At 38.9% G+C, this 19,733-nt stretch overlaps 1 protein-coding gene across 4 annotated transcripts in view; it reads right to left on the bottom strand.

Annotated features, from left to right (window-relative positions):
• Positions 1-8,269: 8,269 nt before the first annotated feature.
• LOC127653042 (MHC class II regulatory factor RFX1-like) overlaps positions 8,270-19,733 on the bottom strand; it is a 38,455-nt gene continuing 26,991 nt past the window's right edge. For all 4 annotated transcript variants that reach the window (XM_052139534.1, XM_052139535.1, XM_052139536.1 and 1 more), the window contains exons 14-18: positions 14,991-15,140; positions 14,180-14,388; positions 12,452-12,605; positions 12,201-12,246; positions 8,270-12,041 (exon numbers count right to left, since the gene is read on the bottom strand). In XM_052139534.1, the coding sequence (XP_051995494.1) occupies positions 11,881-12,041; positions 12,201-12,246; positions 12,452-12,605; positions 14,180-14,388; positions 14,991-15,140 (720 nt within the window). In that variant the 3' untranslated portion in view covers positions 8,270-11,880. The remainder of the gene's footprint in view (positions 12,042-12,200; positions 12,247-12,451; positions 12,606-14,179; positions 14,389-14,990; positions 15,141-19,733) is intronic.

Here is a 19,733-nt window from a genome sequence, read left to right as displayed (position 1 = left end):
GGAAGTTGGATCCCACCTTGAAAAAAAGTCATTGCGATTAGGTACCTAACAGCTGTGACTTAATTTCTTATAAATGTGAGCTTTTATAAAATTGCAATTCTGCGATATAAACGTACAATTTCAAGATATAAACTCTCAATTGCGACTGTAAATCTCTTAACTGCGACTTTATGGCTCAGAATTGCGAGTTTATATATAAAGTCAAAATAATTAGATTTTTTTCTCTCTTTAGTAGCGGGAAAAAGCACCATAGGTATCAGCCTGTGTAGGAAGGCTTCCAGGCCGAGTCTTGGTTCCTCCCAAAGTTTCTTCAACATCTTGATTTTCCTTGCCATTCTTGCCTTTGGCTTGTTCTGGGAGGTTTGTAAAGCACTATTGAATAATAAAATGTAATTGAATTCGTTGAACATGCATCTTACATTCTGACAAGTATGCGTTCCCTCTTTCTTTATGTGTAGAAGTTGGTATTATTTGCCAAGTGTGTGATGGAAAATGGGAAAAGGAGGAAAAAATGCCAAATTTGGCATGGGCTGGATCTCAACGGAGCTGCCAAATATAGCCAGACGTCTCAGTGTATTGAACAACAGCTCAGCTTACGTCCTCAAACCTGCTCGTCCCTCTTTCTAATGCCCTCTCTCTCTCTCTCTCTCTCTTCTACCAATAAAATTATAGGTATCTCGCCCCTGTTGTCATCTGAGATGACTCATGCACAATCAAAGAGTGTTTTTAACATGCATCAGTTCAGTTTGGAAATACTCTTGTGTAGGTTAACAGGTGCACATAGCACTGTTTTAAAGATTTCATGAAATCGAAATAGGATTGTGGTATCTTTTAATCATTGGCTGTTAATTTTGAGGTCATCTTCATGCCAGTGTACTCCTAAAAGTTGTCAAAATTAACTTTTAGCAGATGCATACATTTAAAACATACAGACTTTCTCTTCTAGGAAAATTGACATATATTGAATAGTGATGACTCATCGTGCACTACACATATTTTGTCCAATCAACTGAAGAAGAGTGTCCCTCCCCCAAATACCACTTGTAACTGACTAACAAGTAGCAAATCATGGTTTATTTAAAAGGACGAGCCCAAACTTCCTGTTTCAATAGGAAATACATGCAAGAAAACCGCATTTGTGAAGCAATTTCAGGGGTCTTTAAGTACTATATAGCATCTGTAGCACATCATTAAATCAAAATAGAATAGAATCAAAAACTTCGTCTTTACCCAGTGATTCACAAACTCCCAAAAGTACTGCTTTGATTCAAGGCAGGTTGGGTTTTATGTTTTCATATATATTGTAATGATGCACTAATCAGTGTTACACACTCTCACGGTGAAATCGTAATGATTCATATGACTCTTCTACATTTGGTTAATTCTTACGACTTTCACTAATGCCAATGACGCCGATGGATATCGTTTCCATCTAATACAATGCAATTACTTGCTTCTGTCACACACAACAGCTTGCTATCATGTTTACACACTCTACTGATTGGTTAAGTTTAGATAAGGGGTTTGGGAAGGGCATAATATTACTAATTATGTCCTTAACGCCTCGTGCGGGGAACTCACGCTTAATTCCGCATTAAACATCCGGGAATTTGCACGTGATGAAATCATAAAAATTGATATGAACGAACTCGTACGAAATCATATGAAATAGCCAGCTCATAAAATATGTACGGATTTTCATGAGACTGGGTTGATCAGTCTGTTGTTGTCACTAAAAGTTGATTAACATTCATCTGAATCCAAATCATCCGTTCTGATTCTGCTGGACCTTTCTGCAGCCTTTGACACAGTCAACCATCAGATTCTGCTCTCCACCCTCTCTACTCTGGGCATCAGAGGAACTGTGCTGGACTGGTTGACCTCCTATCTCTCAGGTAGGTCCTTCAAGGTAGCCTGGAGAGGTGAGGTATCCAAGCCACATCATTTACTTTCTGGGGTACCTCAGGGATCAGTGCTTGGACCACTTCTCCTCATTCATTCAGTCACATGGTTTCTCTTACCACTGCTACGCTGACAACACGCAACTCTACTTGTCTTTTCAGCCCAACGACACCACAGTGACTGCTCGAATCGCTGCCTGTCTGGCAGACATCTCGGCCTGGATTAAAGAACACCACCTTCAACTCAACCCTGCCAAGACCGAACTCCTTGTCTTTCCAGCCAACCTTGCTGTTGAACACAACATCACCGTGCAGTTGGGTGCAACAACAGTAACGCCTTCCAAAACGGTCAGAAATCTAGGGGTCGATAACAAGCTAAATTTCACAGACCACATCTCAAAGACTGCAACATCATGTAGATTTACACTCTACAATATCAGGAAAATAAGACCTTTCCTCTCTGTACATGCCACACAACTGCTCGTTCAGTCACTTGTCATAACTAGACTGGCCTACTGTAACTCTCTCATTGCAGGCCTTCCTGCATGTGCAATTAGACCTCTGCAAATGATCCAGAATGCAGCAGCACGTCTGGTCTTTAATGAACCTAAGACAGCACATGTTACACCACTCTTTGTCTCTCTCCACTGGCTGCTGGTTGATGCACGTATTAAATTCAAGGCTCTGATGCTGGCATACAAAACAGTCACTGGGTCTGCTCCAGCATACCTAAAATAATTTATGCAAATCTACACTCCCACCAGAAGAAGCTAAGGAAAGTCGCCTTGTCGTACCAAAACAAAGAGGCACCAGAACACTTTCCAGGACTCTCAGTTTCATCATACCACGTTGGTGGAATGACCTTCCCAACTCCATCCGTGAAGCTGACTCACTCTCTGTCTTCAAAAAATGGCTAAAAACACATCTTTACCAAAAGCACTTAACCGGTCACTAAAAAAAAAAAAAAAACAATTCTTGTTGCATTTAAAATCTGTTTTGATTGCTATTCTGATGCTAGTGAAACATTGTAGTATGGCACTTTTCATCCAAATGTCTCCTTAAGATGATTTGCTTATGTTTTCCTCTTTTGTAAGTCGCTTTGGATAAAAGTGTCTGCCAAATGAATAAATGTAAAATGTAAATGTCAATTAATCTATCATACAGGGCTGCTCAGAGACAGTTTTTGTCAGTCATGTTTCAGAGATCCAGACATTGTCATCCAATTCTGTGGAATCCAGCCATTATGTCATTAAGCATCTGTGCAGCATATTACAGTAGGGTGACCAGACGTTCACGTTTTCCGGGGACAGTCACGGTTTTTGGTGGTCTGTCCCCGACTGGAGCTGTACCCAGAAATATCCGTTTTTCAGGAGCGTTCAAAACAGCCCGGATAGTGAAATATTACATGGCAAGAAACGAGCAGTAAAGCCAACCATGTGCTGTTTATTTTGACCAGCAGAGGGGGCTGCTCGCTACAGCAGCTTCAATTCATTTGTCTTCACTGATTACTTGGTCAGGCCAGTCTTGCCATTAAGAACTTGAAAAGGCAATTGAAGAGAATGATTATCATTGTTATTAACTTCAAGGTAAGGCAAATACTAACCATTTATGTTATAAAGTGATTATGTATTTTATAACAGGTTTTGAATTTGTGCAGGTTTGTATTGAAAGATTGGCCTTCATAATGTGAGAATTTCTGCACAGAACGCACAAACTATAACATGCTGGTGAAAACAGGTCAAATGAATCCCTGCAGATGAACAAATAAAACCAACAGTTTTATCTTTGAATTGGACTGTAAAACCAATCCGTGTAATAATCTCTCAGTGTGATCAGTGTAATATTCACATACTAATGGAAGCACTTTCTCACATATTTGCTTTATTTGTTTTAACATATACCTGAAGTAAATTTCAAAGAAGATTGACATTAATAACATGGAAAAATAAATATAAATTTGTAATAAAATATCTGCATTGAAATGTACAGTTAATCAGTACATCACATCACGCCTCGCAGGGAAACAAGAGATTGAAAAGGAGCACAATAATGCATAAGACGTGATAAGCAGGTCCATTTGAGATACACAAAAAGTTATGTAAAATAGTATTATAATAACAATAATGATTATTATTAGACCACTAAAATGATCAACTTTACCTCTGTGTTTGAATTTCATTGAGACAAAGGCTACAGTATTGAACAGAGCATGATGCACCACACCATATACGTATATTATTTCCATGATTTGTTATCTTCATATTTTTTGCCAAATCAACTAAGATGTAACGAGGCTGGCAACCGGTGGACGATGAGACGATGACGATGAAGTGTGAAAAACCCAAGTGCAATTTATTTACATGATGAATATCCCAAACATGAATCCAAACATAAACATGAACGACTTGAATAAACTTGACATGACTTGGCTTTACTATAAACTTGACATGGAACGCTGCACACCAACAACGATACATTCACAATCAGGGATGTGCACAGTCATTTTGGGGGGGCAGGGCCTCAAGTGGGGAAAAAGGGCACTTCTCATAATTATTTAAAAAATATATATTTTTTAACAAAACATTAAATATATTAACACAACTCAATTGACTTCCTTACCAATATATTTGAATTCCCTCACACTCACGCAATTGTTTCATACTCAACAGATTTCTAAAAAATATTGAGATTTTGGTCTATTTTGCTTCCATGTCTTCTTTTACTCTAATGGAAAGAAAACTTCCAAAATACACATATAGATGGTGTTTGTTTTAAGCCTATGTACTACCCTCCATCTGTTTGCATCTGTAGATTTATTCTAAATGAACCAAAACAAGCTAATCTGCATATTTAAACATAACATTTCATGGGAAAAGACTCTTGATGCAAGTCATTAACTGGAGACGTTCTGTGGTGATATGCTTTAGTTATTTTGTTTATCCTAATCACCTACAGTGCCTTGTCAAATGTATGCAAATTAGCACATTTTAATTAGCTAATGCTTAATTTGCATATCAAAGTGGAGATTGTGATGACGTGATGACAGAAATTTGACTATTCACCTGTGTGTCTCCATCAAGTACAGTACTTTAGCCTGGATGGTCATGATATATAGCATTAGCTAAACTTAAGCTAACTTATTACATTAGCTAGTAGCTCATGAGTCATGCATGTTAGCAAGACACAAGTTAACTATATTTGTCTTTTGGCTAATTAGCTATAAAGTTGAGCTAATATAAATTAATTTATATATATATAAAGCACCCCAGAAAAAAGGGCAGGTGCTCAAGCCCCCTTTGATGTGTGCACGTGCCTGCACCTTATATTACAGCCAAGTTCTGATGCTGTATGGCAATGAAAATAAAACTATAGTAGATGGTCTGCGATTAAAATGAAATGTTCCTGGTTTGATAGTCAACTTTCTTTGGTGTCTTATGTCTAATACGCTTACTTATGTACCAGCATGCATCATTAGAAACAAAATGGCTAAAAAATTGGGCTGAACTTGAACAGTGGTTCCACATGTTTGAAATGAGTTTTCTTAACTTAAAATTACTATGTAATCTCAACACAAACAATTTGTGTAGAAAGAACCTAGTTGAATTAGGTAAACCCAATTAGCCGTGCCACTGTAACTCAATTAAATCTTTTATTTCTTTATTTACTAACTGGTGAAAGTGAATGTTAGCATGCTAAATACATGCTGGTTATAAGCACTAGAGTGTGGTTTAGTAACTATGTTGTGGTTAATTGTGAAGCAAAGCGAGCAATTAATTTAATGTGTGACATCTACCTGTCCTCATCGTTATCTGAAGCTCCACTCTTCATCATAATGGAAACCCTCAAAACTCCAACATAACCGAAACTCTTCCAAATCTCAACATAACAAAACATGAAACACCAACAAGTATCCCCCTTTATATTCCTCTTGCACATAAACAAATAAAAATAACACTTAATTTTAACATTTACTCTTCCAGGAAATCTCCTGCCCAGTTTCATCAATGCTACATTAACAACACAAAAAGTATTCATGTAGTCCCAACTCAAATGGATTAAGTAAACTTCAATAGACGCAATTAAATCAAGTTGTGACAAAATGTTCTAGAATAGTGTTGCTTTTGTTTGTTTTATTTAAGTAACTTGAACAAGCAACAAAAATCCCTTTTTTTAGTAAGTAGTAAGTTAGTATTCCATGTTCTGAATGGAATACTAACTTACTAAAAACTGTGCAGTATCCACTGCATTTTGGAAATGAAAATGGTTATTTTGCCATTTTAATTCCAATTTTTGTAGAAATATCTTATAATAGGTCAAGAAAAAGATGTTAAAAAATGTACCCACTGCTGTGTGCTATGTTGCATACTGCACATTTTGTCAAATGTAGTAGGATTTAAGGGTATTCTGTGCATAAAGAAAGTGTGCATACTATGCAGACTACATAATGCACAAATAATGAGTATGATAGTACTCGGAGTGTACCATGATGTATGATAGTACATGGAGTGGTGGTGGTGTAGTGGTCAATAGCACATATCTGGTAATCAGAAGGTCACTGCTTCGATCCCCACAGCCACCACCATTGTGTCCTTGAGCAAGTCACTTAACTCCAGGTTGCTCCGGAGGGATTGTCCCCGTAATAAGTGCACTGTAAGTCGCTTTGGATAAAAGCGTCTGCCAAATGCATAAATGTAAATGATAGTATGCAGAAATAATGAGTATGATAGTATGCTATTCCAATCATACAGTAAGAGTGATTCTTACACTCCTGTTGTTTCATTTGAACTACAAGCAGTGTTTTGCTGCCCTCTATTGATTGTGAATGCAACTTTCCTAAGTAGTCATCTGCACTACTCCCTTGTATGGTTAGAGAATGGGTATAAAATTAATGTATAGGCCTGCATACATATTTATATACTTATTTTCCAAATATGTCTCAAATCCATCATTAAAAGCATCTGCTGCCTTTTAGGCATATATCTGTATATTTACAAATGTGAAATGTTTTGGAGGGAACTTTTTATGGTGTTTCGGTTTAGAGAGGGTTCTTATATAGGCTACAGGCTATAATAAATAATATAATATAATACAGGCTATGACACAAAATGAGATGCTAGTTAGAAAGAAAATGCTTATCTTTGCAGTGGTTTGTAATACAATCTGATATCACGTCCATCACATATTGTTAATGTTTGCTGGATCTATAACATACTACAAGGATTCATGTTATTTATGACACTTATTTTGACTAATACATTTGATTCCCCACTTTAACATTAACATGGAATTAATTATTTGCGGGTCCTTAAGGTTTGATTTTTGAAAGGAAGTGAGTTTACTTTAATTTGTTATCTGGGTGTACAGTTTTCTACTTATGATTCACACTGAGATTATCAAATGTTAGCAAGATGCGGCCAGAGATGTTGAATACTGTATGCCTCTTTTTTTCTGTCAACTTTTTTGTTTTCTCGGAAATGTCTGTGGAGGTAGGCAATGTAACAGTCTGACAGGAAAGTACCTTTGCATGTAATGCGAAAACCATCTTTCAATACCACATGTGATGGTTCTGTCACGTTTGCTTTTTTCTGACAGGATGTCACAGGATGATGTTTAGAAACTTCAGTGAGGTTATTAGTAAGACACTGATAACTCATTATGACAATGTCATATGTTAGTGAAACCTTGCACTTATTCATAGTGCCCCAAAAAGTATTTGTTCTCTTTTGGACATGTAGGTCACACTTAAAAATGTATGAAATTCATCGATAGCTAAATATCAAACGAAGTGACATAAAAAATAACTGTATGCTAGAGAACTTTTCTGAGCTATTTTATTTGCTAAATGGACCAAAGGTGATATTTAGTGGATGTATGAAGTCAGTTTCCCTCAAGTTTGACAACCAGAAAGTGTCCAAATATTTTCAATCTTCATTTTGACCAATATATGCAAATTATTTTTGGGAAATTATTTGCTTAAAAAGTGTGCTTGAGCTATAGTTAAATAAATGGCACTTTTTATTTTTCACTTGATGTTTTGTTATATCATGCAAGGATGTTCATACATTTTAAGAGATAATTTACTCAAAAAATGAAAATTCTGCCATTTTTTTCTCACTTTCTGTTCCAACCCTGTATGGCTTTCTACCATGGAACACAAGACCATTTTGTCCCAAACAATGAAAGTGAATGGTGACTGAGGCTAACATTCTTCCAAACATCCTTTGTGCTCCAAAAAAAAAAGTCATATGGGGTTGAAACAACACGAGGGTGCGTAAATGATGACAGAATTTGTATGTATGTATTTTATGGGGCCTCTGCAATTGAAGAAAAACATTGAACAAACTACAAATACATATTCAAAACGAATATTCAAAAAAGAAATTATTAATTTATTCATATTTTAAATTAAAACATATGGATTTCATTTGATAACTCCAAAAGGCACAACCATTCCCATGGTTCAGATTACTCAAAACACTGCCACACGTTCATCTGCTTTTCTGTGTGTGGGGTTTTTCCTTTTTTGTTCTGAGCAAGAAACGGACTTCAAAAAAGTGAAAAGGGCTATTCATTTTGTTATGAAAATGGCTGTCCTACAGACTTGTGATATGTCTTCTTGTGGACCTACCAAGAGAATCAGATGGAAGGAAAACAACTTGCTGGTGTGAGAACAGTCATTATCTCGTGCACTGCCCCATTGCTCAGTATTCAAATCTACAATAGCATTAATCACCGTTCACATATACACTCACCTAAAGGATTATTAGGAACACCTGTACAATTTATCATTAATGCAATTATCTAATCAACCAATCACATGGCAGTTGCTTCAATGCATTTAGGGGTGTGGTCCTGGTCAAGACAATCTCCTGAACTCCAAACTGAATGTCAGAATGGGAAAGAAAGGTGATTTAAGCAATTTTGAGCGTGGCATGGTTGTTGGTGCCAGATGGGCCGGTCTGAGTATTTCACAATCTGCTCAGTTACTGGGATTTTCACACACAAACATTTCTAGGGTTTACAAAGAATGGTGTGAAAAGGGAAAAACATCCAGTATGCGGCAGTCCTGTGGGCGAAAATGTCTTGTTGATGCTAGAGGTCAGAGGAGAATGGGCCGACTGATTCAAGCTGATAGAAGAGCAACTTTGCCTGAAATAACCACTCGTTACAACCGAGGTATGCAGCAAAGCATTTGTGAAGCCACAATATGCACAACCTTGAGGCGGATGGGCTACAACAGCAGAAGACCCCACCGGGTACCACTCATCTCCACTACAAATAGGAAAAAGAGGCTACAATTTGCAAGAGCTCACCAAAATTGGACAGTTGAAGACTGGAAAAATGTTGCCTGGTCTGATGAGTCTCGATTTCTGTTGAGACATTCAGATGGTAGAGTCAGAATTTGGCGTAAACAGAATGAGAACATGGATCCATCATGCCTTGTTACCACTGTGCAGGCTGGTGGTGGTGGTGTAATGGTGTGGGGGATGTTTTCTTGGCACACTTTAGGCCCCTTAGTGCCAATTGGGCATCGTTTAAATGCCACAGCCTACCTGAGCATTGTTTCTAACCATGTCCATCCCTTTATGGCCACCATGTACCCATCCTCTGATGGCTACTTCCAGCAGGATAATGCACCATGTCACAAAGCTCGAATCATTTCAAATTGGTTTCTTGAACATGACAATGAGTTCACTGTACTAAAATGGCCCCCACAGTCACCAGATCTCAACCCAATAGAGCATCTTTGGGATGTGGTGGAACGGGAGCTTCGTGCCCTGGATGTGCATCCCACAAATCTCCCATCAACTGCAAGATGCTATCCTATCAATATGGGCCAACATTTCTAAAGAATGCTTTCGGCACCTTGTTGAATCAATGCCACGTAGAATTAAGGCAGTTCTGAAGGCAAAAGGGGTCAAACACAGTATTAGTATGGTGTTCCTTATAATCCTTTAGGTGAGTGTACAGTATATATCCAACAGAAGGGGATGTAGTTTTAACAAATCAGTCCTAGATATATAAAGACAAATGGGTTGATTTGATTTAAAGGGGAAAGGGTTTAAAAGGATAGTCCCCCCTGTCTTATGTCATCATTTACTCACCCTTGTGTTGTTCCAAACCTCTATGACTTTATTCAGTGTAACATAAAAGGTGATGTTAGGCAGAATGTGAGGCTGTCAATCTTTTTGGATTCCACAGAAGAAAGTCATACAGTTTGGAACAACATGAGGTCAAGTAAATGATGAAAGACTTTTCATTTTTTGGGTGAACTGTTCCTTTAAGGATTGCTCTAGTTTTACAATTTCCTCTTTACTGGAGTGGCAGTGGCGTCAAGTGTTTTAGAAGGATTCTAGTCAAATATCTTCACCTAAAATCTCAAATACACAGCAAACCATCAAATATGCACTAAACAGTGTGAGTACAATGCTGTACACATAGAGATTGTCACTTTGTGACCATAGTAAAAAGTATGTAAGGACAGTAACATTTAATGCACCAAGTTTAAGACGACATTGAGAGCGATATCAGGGAAAGAAGTGCAACAAAGGAGGGAAAAAAATAGGGCCGTGAAAGGTTATAAGACCACAATGAATGAATGAATGAATCTTAGAATGAAAATAAATCTCCTTCTTTCTGGCTTCTTCATTACGAATGATGACCGCAGTAGTGCTAAATGGCAAACTGCTTTAGGTCATAGAGGTATGTGTAGACCAGCCCTAAAACAGAGTTTGTAAGGAGCTGTGCTGTTATATGATATAAACAGTAAATGACATGGCAGTCACTGAAGGCGTTGAAAATTAAAAAAAGGTATGTTTTTAAAAATACCACTGACAGACAACTACCAACATTTCTCGAACCACAGCGGTCAGTCACACAGGTACAAAAACACACACTCATTCTAGCCAATAAAAACAATAAGGTCCCAAGTCACTCACCAACACAAAAACAACACACGGATAGGCAGAAAACTCACGTCAACACACAAACGCACACTTAAAGTTAACAAAACGTTTTGACAATTTCAGTCAGTCACACAGCAAAAATTATCATTTTCTTAATCAGTGTTTTAGCCGGTGATAATATCTAAACATCCTTAAAGCAACATACATTTACATAAAGAGCAAAATTGAGAATGAAGACTTGTTTTTAGAGAATGTAGTTTATTTGGCAAATTTTTCTTATTTTTAGTATGAAACGTAACCCATTTAAGATGGGTTTATGCTTATAACAAGACAAAAGCTGTGCTAATTAGGTAGGAAAACTAAAGTTTTAGGTTTAGTTCACCCAAAAATATTTTATTCTGTTATTACGAACCAGGAATTTCATTTTTGGGTGAACTATTGCTTAAATTCAAGATATATTCTCTGAAAATGGCGTTTTAATTCTCAAGTAGATTCATCTCATTTTAAGGATGTTCAGATATTTTTACAGGGAAAAAAGACAAAATACTAATTAAGAATCTGATTTTTATTTTATGGTGTATCAGTAGCCAATCAGAGTTGAGTCCATCGCAAACAACTTTGTGGGAACCAATTGCAGCAGTTTTAGCCTTTTCTCTTCTATGCAGCTATCCGAATCTGATTTAGATTTGAGAGCTATTTTTATTGACGGAAACACACGCACACACACACACATTTAGTTTAGTTTTTAGTTTAGTCCTGATCCTGTCTAAGATCTCGATATGATACTTTTGCCGGAGGGCATGCATGTAATGAGTGTGTAAGGGTGGCTTTTTTTGCGCCTCTGTGTTACAGTGAATGGTTGTGTATATGTATATGCTTAAGACATTGACAGGCAGGAAATGTAAGCATGAACATCCAACTGTTGTGTAAATGTGTAATCTGCAGCATTTATGCTTCATAGATGCATTGGTATTGGTTTTAAGTGTACAAATGATTGGTGTTTATTGTGTAGGGAGTGCTTGTACATGTGTGTGTGTGTGTGTGTGTGTGTGTGTGTATGTGTATTTAAGTTCTCAGTTGTCCATGGATCCTGTGCTGAACAGCACCCTCTGGTCGGTTCGCGCCAGTTTGGCAGGCGGTTCCAGAGATTCGTCCCCAATAGCGCCCCCATCAGTCTGCAGAGATAACTCCTGACACTCATCTTCACTCTCTTCTTCCTCCTCCTCTTCCTCTTCTGAGAAACACACATATACACACGACAAAATTAAACCAAAGCACATAAATCTCAATTTAGCAAAAAATAAGTACTTATTGCCATCACTATGCTAGGGTGTTCATAATAGTTGCCAGTGCATTGCTATATACTTTAAGTGGGGTGTACAAAGCAGCTCACCTTTATCAGGATCCAGTTGGTTCAAACTTCGGCCAAGACTTGCGAACTTTAATAAAGAGCAAAACAGAGAATTACCACATTTAAAAAAGAAAAAACTGCATTCAAACCCTTTCTATAGCATTTCATTCACAGTTCCTCATATAAGCATTCTTGTTTTGAGTGCAATTACGCACAATTATTTCATATTACTCATTGAAATTAGAATGAGTCTGACATTGTGGAAGTATTTCTGTCTTTGAGTGTATTTGTACCTCTCCCATGACAGCAATCGGTGTTTCACCCTTGGCCTGTGCGACTCTGTGCTCTATCAGATAATACATGTATTCATCATAGAGCAGACGGATTAGGTGAAAAGAGCCGAAGCTGGCAGCACTGCGCAGAGTCAGATCTCTGATTACCATAGAGCTGAAAAGAGAATAAGAGACATACAGTAAGATTGAGAAAGAGAGAGGTGGAGTTGGGTGGATGAGACAAATAAAAGAAAGAGCATTTAGTGGCTCCAAATGAGATTGTAGCTCTGTTCTAAATAAACCTAGTGAACTGCCTATCTAGGCACATTTTTAAGCACTATCATAGTCACACTCACAACACAAAGGCTATATCAAACAAGTAGGGTGCAAATTATTGTTCACCTTGTTTTGGCCCAATTTTTGGGCAATTCCAGAATTCACTGCAATGAATCAATTAAAATGTATGCAATGTTAATTATAAGTGTGCATATGTTTTAATCATTACTAAAAACATTGGAAAAAATTGATAAAGAATCATTTACAGTTGATCCAGGTTTTCAAATTTATCTGATACCATTTTTTTTTTAAGTTTTCATTTTATTGTTTCAATTATTGTATTTAAATTGTATTAAATTGTTAAATTGTATGAAATAAATAAAACATATAAAATATATTATTTTTAAGTCATTATTAGTTAAATATGGATAGTTCATCCAAAAATGAAAATTCTCTTTCACTCACCCTCATGCCATCCCAGATGTGTTTGACTTTCTTTTTCTGCTGATAACATGCAATGATTTTTAAAACAATATTTCAGCTCTGTAGGTCCATACAGTGCAAGTGAATGGTGGCTAGAACTTTGAAGTTCCAAAAAGCACATAAAGTCAGCATAAAATTAATCCACACGACTCCAGTGGTGAAATCTATATCTTCAGATGCAATATGATAAGTGTGAGTGAGATCAATATTTAGGTGCTTTTTTCACTATAGATTCTCCTCCCTGCCCAATAGGTGGCAATATGGACAAAGAATGTGAATTGCCAAAAACAAAATTAGAAGAATGTGGAAGTTAGTGGAGATTTTAATTAAAAAAAGAAATATTGACTGTTTCTCACCCACACCATCATATCGCTTCTGAAGATATAGATTTAACCACTGGATTTGAATGGATTATTTTATGATGCCTTTATGTGCTTTTTGGACCTTCAAAGTTCAGGCCACCATTCACTTCCATTGTATGGACCTACAGAGCTGAAATATTCTTCTAAAAATCTTCAGTTGTATTCTGCAGAAGAAAGAAAGTCATACACATCTGGAATGGCATAAGAGTGAGTAAATGATGAGAGAATTTAAAATTTTGGGTGACGTATCCCTTTATTATTAATTTACTATTTATCAAACACTTAATTTTTGCATGTCCTATTTATTTGTTGTTTTTTTCGATAGGGATTTCATATTCAACAGAAGTATATAACATCGATTAACAACCTCGGAACTCAAGGTAGGTCTGTCTTTAAATATTTAAAAGTTAGCGTTAAACATCAACTCACCTGTGGAGAAAATTTATGAGATTTTTTCTTCTGGAACCAGACTGTTGCATTCTGCAATTTGTTAGCATAGCAACACGCTAACATCAGACTCTACTTGAATTGTAGCATCTCTAATGCACTTCACACGAGGAGCGCTATTTGTCACTTAATGCACTTGATGGTAATGCGTCTAACATTGGTTCAACGTTTTGAACCTCACCTGTAAAAGCTCCACTTCAGCAGGAAAAGTTTAGCTGCTTTAGGGAAGGCAGAACTGGACTGGTACGGCTTTAAGATTTGTGAGACCACACCATCCAGCCAGGCGGCCCACTGTTCCAGAGAGTTCTGCTGCTGGAGAGTCAGTTTAAAGTCCTGCTCCAACCGCTGCACCACCCGATCTTCACATCGGCAAACCCATGAGGCCTGTTCCTACAGAGAGTGAAGAAAAAGAGACTCAAGAACCCAACCTAAATGGCCAAAGTTAAAAGAACCCACCATCAAGTCTCTACCATATTTTGGTCCCTAGTTATGGCTCAGGTCCCTCCTTCAACTTTTTCTACACATTTTATCTTGCACAAGATAGCACAAATGGTGCAGTACAAGTTAATACTTTGGGGTTTGCTCAGTATGTAAGTAGTGCTCTTTTGAGTCAAATTCTGAGCTGGTAACCGAAAGGTTGTAGGTTCGAACCCGCCTGGGGCAATCCATAAGCCATCTATGAAGCAAGACACAAGGGGACTGTCCCTATAATAAGTGTACTGTAAGATAGTTTGAATAAAATCGTCAGCAAAATGACTACTTGCATACTGAGTGAAGCCCCTGCTTTCAAATTTTCACACTTTCAAGACACAAATACATGCGCTTGAATTTCCTTTTCCTGACAGCTAGACCAACCACAAACACCCACCCACACCGACAAATATGTGTCAAAAACAGTTCCCCTGATGGTGCCAGAAAGCTCTAGTTAAACTCATGTAAGTGCAGTGTTCACCTTCTGACTGGACATGGAATGTCTAAACATGTGCACACACCTGCACGTTGGCAAAGTCCACTCTGTTAAGATCACTGAGCATCTGGTTGATCTGCGCAGTGTTTTGCAGAACGGCACGCGCTGCCTGTGCCAGGTGGTTTAGAGAGGTGTATCTGCGCAGAGTCTGCGCAAACGCACTCGCAGAAGTCACCTAAACAGACAATGGGCAAATTCATAGAGAAAGGAGAAAGAAAGGCATAAATTATGTTTTTTGTGGGTATCTACAGTTTATATACTGCAGTCAAAATATTTCTGTAATGTTAACTAGGAAAAAAAGCACCATCAGATGATAATTTAAAAATATCAAAAAGGCAACTTTCTTAACCTCTGCATTATGACTTTTGCATTTACCATAGTGAAAGTCATTTGGGAAAGTCTTAATAGACTTATGAATATTACATTTTCAAATCATCTCTGACTTCCCACACTAGACACAACCATAGTTTAGAATTGCACCTCTGACCATGTCTAACAAGCATACCATTTTGTAACTTCCTTTTAGACACAGCCCAGCAACTATTATTAGTCCTGTATGAAAACTGAATTGTTGTGGTATTGTTTGTAATGGCCATTGGTTCTGTGAGAGTGAAAGGGTTTGGAACAGCACTCACGTCCACCAGCAAAGAGCCATCCATCGGCAGAAGAGCCATGCAGACATCCGACGCTCTGACACTTCACAATACCAACTGGGACAAAAAGTATGGCTCTCCAACAGAAACATCAGACTCTGCCTTTTATGCAGAAAGTCTCCGTTATATCGGTCCCTTCTCTATTACACAACATATAAATCCAGTCACACACCGGCTCCAACTTCCTCCTCAATATTGTATCACCCCTACTTTTCATGTGCCACTCTTCAAACCTTACATACCTTCCCTCTCTCTAGTATTCCGATATCACCACCCTAGCCCAGCGATTGTTCATCCTGTCCCACAGTGACTCCCGCTACTTATTCTGGCTCGGCTGAAGAATGTCGCAACTTCCTGCTACTGTAGTGCTTACTGGCCATTGAGATGCAACCGCACTGATTCCTTACCGAACGATCGAAGGTGGCCTTCATCATTTCCCTTTTGCCTGGGCGAGCATTACAGTTGGCCACAACCACCTGGAAACAGGAAGGCCCGGTGACACAATCCAGTGATTCTTTTGTGGCACACTTCTTTGCCTGTCCTTTCGGGGATTCCCACGCAGCTGAACAATTACAATCGACAGATAACAGATTACGCTCTCACCTTCGCTGCTTCCAGCGAATGGAACAAAGCTGCGCTCCGCACATTGTATCGACAGGGTCTCAACCCCGCCCTTGAGGCTGCAACTTGCTGAGTACAATAATGCGATGTGGCTCGAAAGCTTAATTCAGCTCTCCATCTGGGTTTCTAACCACATGCATTGGCACAGAGTCTCATACATTCCCATTCTCTGTTCTCCGCTATTCTAAACCCTCTGAGGAACCTATGCAGCTCGCCTTCTCAAATCTTTCTCCGGCAGAGTGTCAGAGGTGAACTGAGTGGCACCTCTGCCTGTATTGTGGAGCCTCTGATCATCTGGTGTCCAAGTGCCTGATCCGTGCCCCTCATTCTCTTCATTGCACCCTTGTGATTTACTCCCCATTAAGTACTAACAAATCGATTACCTCTGCTGACACTTCTGTTATGGTAGAGGCCCTTGTCGACTATGGTTCAGTGGGAAATGTAATCTCCCGGACACTCTGCAGAGAGCTCCACCACACCAAAATCCCATGTCCCATACCACTACCCATCCAGTCTATAGTGGGGAAACCTCTAGGTAAAGGACGCATCACCCGTCAAACTGAACACCTCACCGTACAAATTGGTGCCCTTCATATGAAATGCCTTCCACTTTTCTTCCTCAAAGGCTCCACCTTTACCATTGTTCTTATTCTTGGTAGCTCCTTGCTGGTTCAGCATTCCCCTGTCCTGTCCTGGACTTCCGGTAAGATCAAAGCATGGGGAAATCAATGTTTTCATGGATGTCTTTCTCTCCTTCGATGCAAAGCTACTCCACATTCATCTTCTTCATCTGCTCTGTCTGTCTGCTCCACCTCCATCGAGAGTCCTGCCATGGACCACCACTTTTCCATACCTCAGAGTATGGCCACTTCAGCAATGTTTTCAGTCCCAAATGAGCCTCTCAGCTACCTCCTCACCATGCCTGGGACTGTGCCCTTGATCTGCTGCTGGGTGCACCACTACCCCGGGGAAGAGTCCTTATATAAACAAAAGGCCATGGAGTATATCAATAAAGCACTCCAACAGGGTTACATTCGCCTATGGCTTCCACCTTCTTCATTGTGGCTAAGAATGACAGTGGTTTGAGACCCTTTTATTATTGACTATCGCTCACTCAATGACATCACAATTAAATACCAATATCCTCTCCCCTTGGTTCCTGCTACTCTAGAGACCCTGAGAGGTGCTACCATATTCATCAAGCTTGATCTAAGGAGTGCAAATATCTCATTCACACTGAAAGGGGACAAATGGAAGACTGCCTTCATCATCCCAACAGAACACTATGAATATTTGGTGATGCCATATGGGCTGGCCAAAGCCCCTTCAGTCTTCCAAGGTTTTATGAATGAGATCTTCTGTGAGTACCTCCACCGTTTTGTAATTATGTACTGTATATTGATGATACTCTTATATATTCTTCCAACTTAGCAGATCACTCCCACCATGCGTCCCGCGAGCACCAACTATTCCTCAAGGTTGAGAAATGCTCCTTCCATCAAGCTTCCGTTCAATTCCTGGGCTATATAATCAGTCCTGAGGGTGTGCAGATGGATCCTGGAAAGATTCAAGCCGTTCAATCCTGGCCACAGCCCATCACCTCGAAAGCGCTTCTTAAGATTCTCAAACTTCTATTGCTGTTTCATCCGGAATTTCAGCTCCATCGTCGCTCCCTTAACTTCTCTCCTCAAAAACAAGCCCAAAATCCTTCCTTGGTCACAAGAAGCCGCCAAATCCTTCCAGCAGCTAAAAGATGCATTTACAAATGACAAGACGGTCTGTAGATTTTGGAACTGAAGCAAGGTGGAGGTAACACATTTTTTAATTGGCAAAGAAGAAAAATGTTTGCTAATGCAATTTGAACTGCAATATTATTATTAACATAAAAAAATCCTAGTAAGAGTTTCTTTTTTATCAAAATTAAGTCATGTGCAAAGCTCTACTGCCAGTAGAAATAGTGTTCAAGAAAGTTTGTTCACACTTCAGTCTCCTTAAAAAGAACCAGAAAATATACAAGTGAAACAGACAGGGTATAAAGTCTCAGCCCGCTTTTATAATTATTTTTTGGAACCGAATAATAAGTTATTATTAGAGGGGAAAGGGCGAGCGAGACACACAGAGAAAGAGAAGAGAGAGAGAGAAGTTGCTCGCAGGCTCCCGGACGCACTGTCGGCCGGTCCTCAACCGCTCCTCCGCCCTCTGGCGGACACCAGCTCGCTCCTCCCCCAGCAGACGGCAGCAAGTCCTCCGGCCCCTGGCAGACGGAACCGCTTCTCCCCTTCTCGGCAGACAGCCGCAGTTCCTCTGGCTTTTGGCGGCCAGCAGCAACCCCTCCATCCCCAGGCAGACGGTCGCAGCTGCTCCCCTGGCGGATGGTAGCGGCGAGGACTCCACGACAGCGCATCCCTCCTGCCTCTTGGGATTCAGGACTAGTGTAACAGTATAAGAATGGGCAAGGAGGTTGCGGGAACCGGCAGAACAGTCAATGTAAACTTTAACGAAACTCAACTTTAAAAAAACGTAAACAAACACAGACACACATGCAGCGCAGCCATGTGCGACTCTCTCGCTCTCTCAATCCGGCATCTCTGGCTGCTCTTTATCTCGCTCTCCCGCTGATCAGCTGATTCAGTGCTGGCCATGCTCATCACGGTCTGGCTACGCCCTCCTCCTCGTCAGAGTATCATTGTAAAGAAAACTTTTCAACATTTTTAATGATATAGATTATGATAAATTCTGAGAATCTCAGTCTAAGAAATTACTGAAAAAGCTAAAAATAAACTTTTTCATTTTTTTATTCAACATTATATATTTCAGGGTGTACATAAGGCATAGGTGGGGCACTCGAGTTACATGACTTGACTTGAGTTGCAAATTTAAGGACTTGTGACTTGCTTGACTAAATGAAGAAAATGACTTGACTTTGACTTGAGAACCAGCAACTCGAGACTTGACTTGACAACCATGACTTGACAAAACTTGAATTTTTTTTATTATTTTCAATAACTTATTATAAACCGTAATGAAATAAGTAAAAAAAAAAAAATATTGTGGCATCAATTAATTCATATGCAAAAATGTAAGGCTGCCAGCACCACTGAGCTGCATCTGTGCAGTTAACGCTGCGCTCACAATGCGCCAAAATGACAGATGATTGTCGAGTTCCCAAAATAATCTCCTTTGATATAAAGATTTCGAATTGGACCACGTGAGTAAAACAAGATTTTCATCAGACATTTACAGAAAAATCACAAGGAAAGTTAAGTAAATAGTTTCGTTATCATTTCATTATCCAGAAAGATTAATATGTAAAATTACTGTTCAAATGTTTGAGGGTTGTCAGTAAATTAAAATGATTTACGATTAATCTCATGTTTTGTAGCACGACAAGTTTAATTGGCAAATTTGCAGTCACAACACTTTATTTTAAACATGACAAGTAGTATAAAATATACAGAATGACTCACGATGAAATTCAAGTGCTCTCATAGTGA

The sequence above is a fragment of the Xyrauchen texanus genome, chromosome 12, assembly GCF_025860055.1.
Source record: "Xyrauchen texanus isolate HMW12.3.18 chromosome 12, RBS_HiC_50CHRs, whole genome shotgun sequence".
Taxonomy (NCBI): domain Eukaryota; kingdom Metazoa; phylum Chordata; class Actinopteri; order Cypriniformes; family Catostomidae; genus Xyrauchen; species Xyrauchen texanus.
Note: the sequence above shows the minus strand (reverse complement) of the source record. Positions and strands in the feature narration are given on the sequence as shown.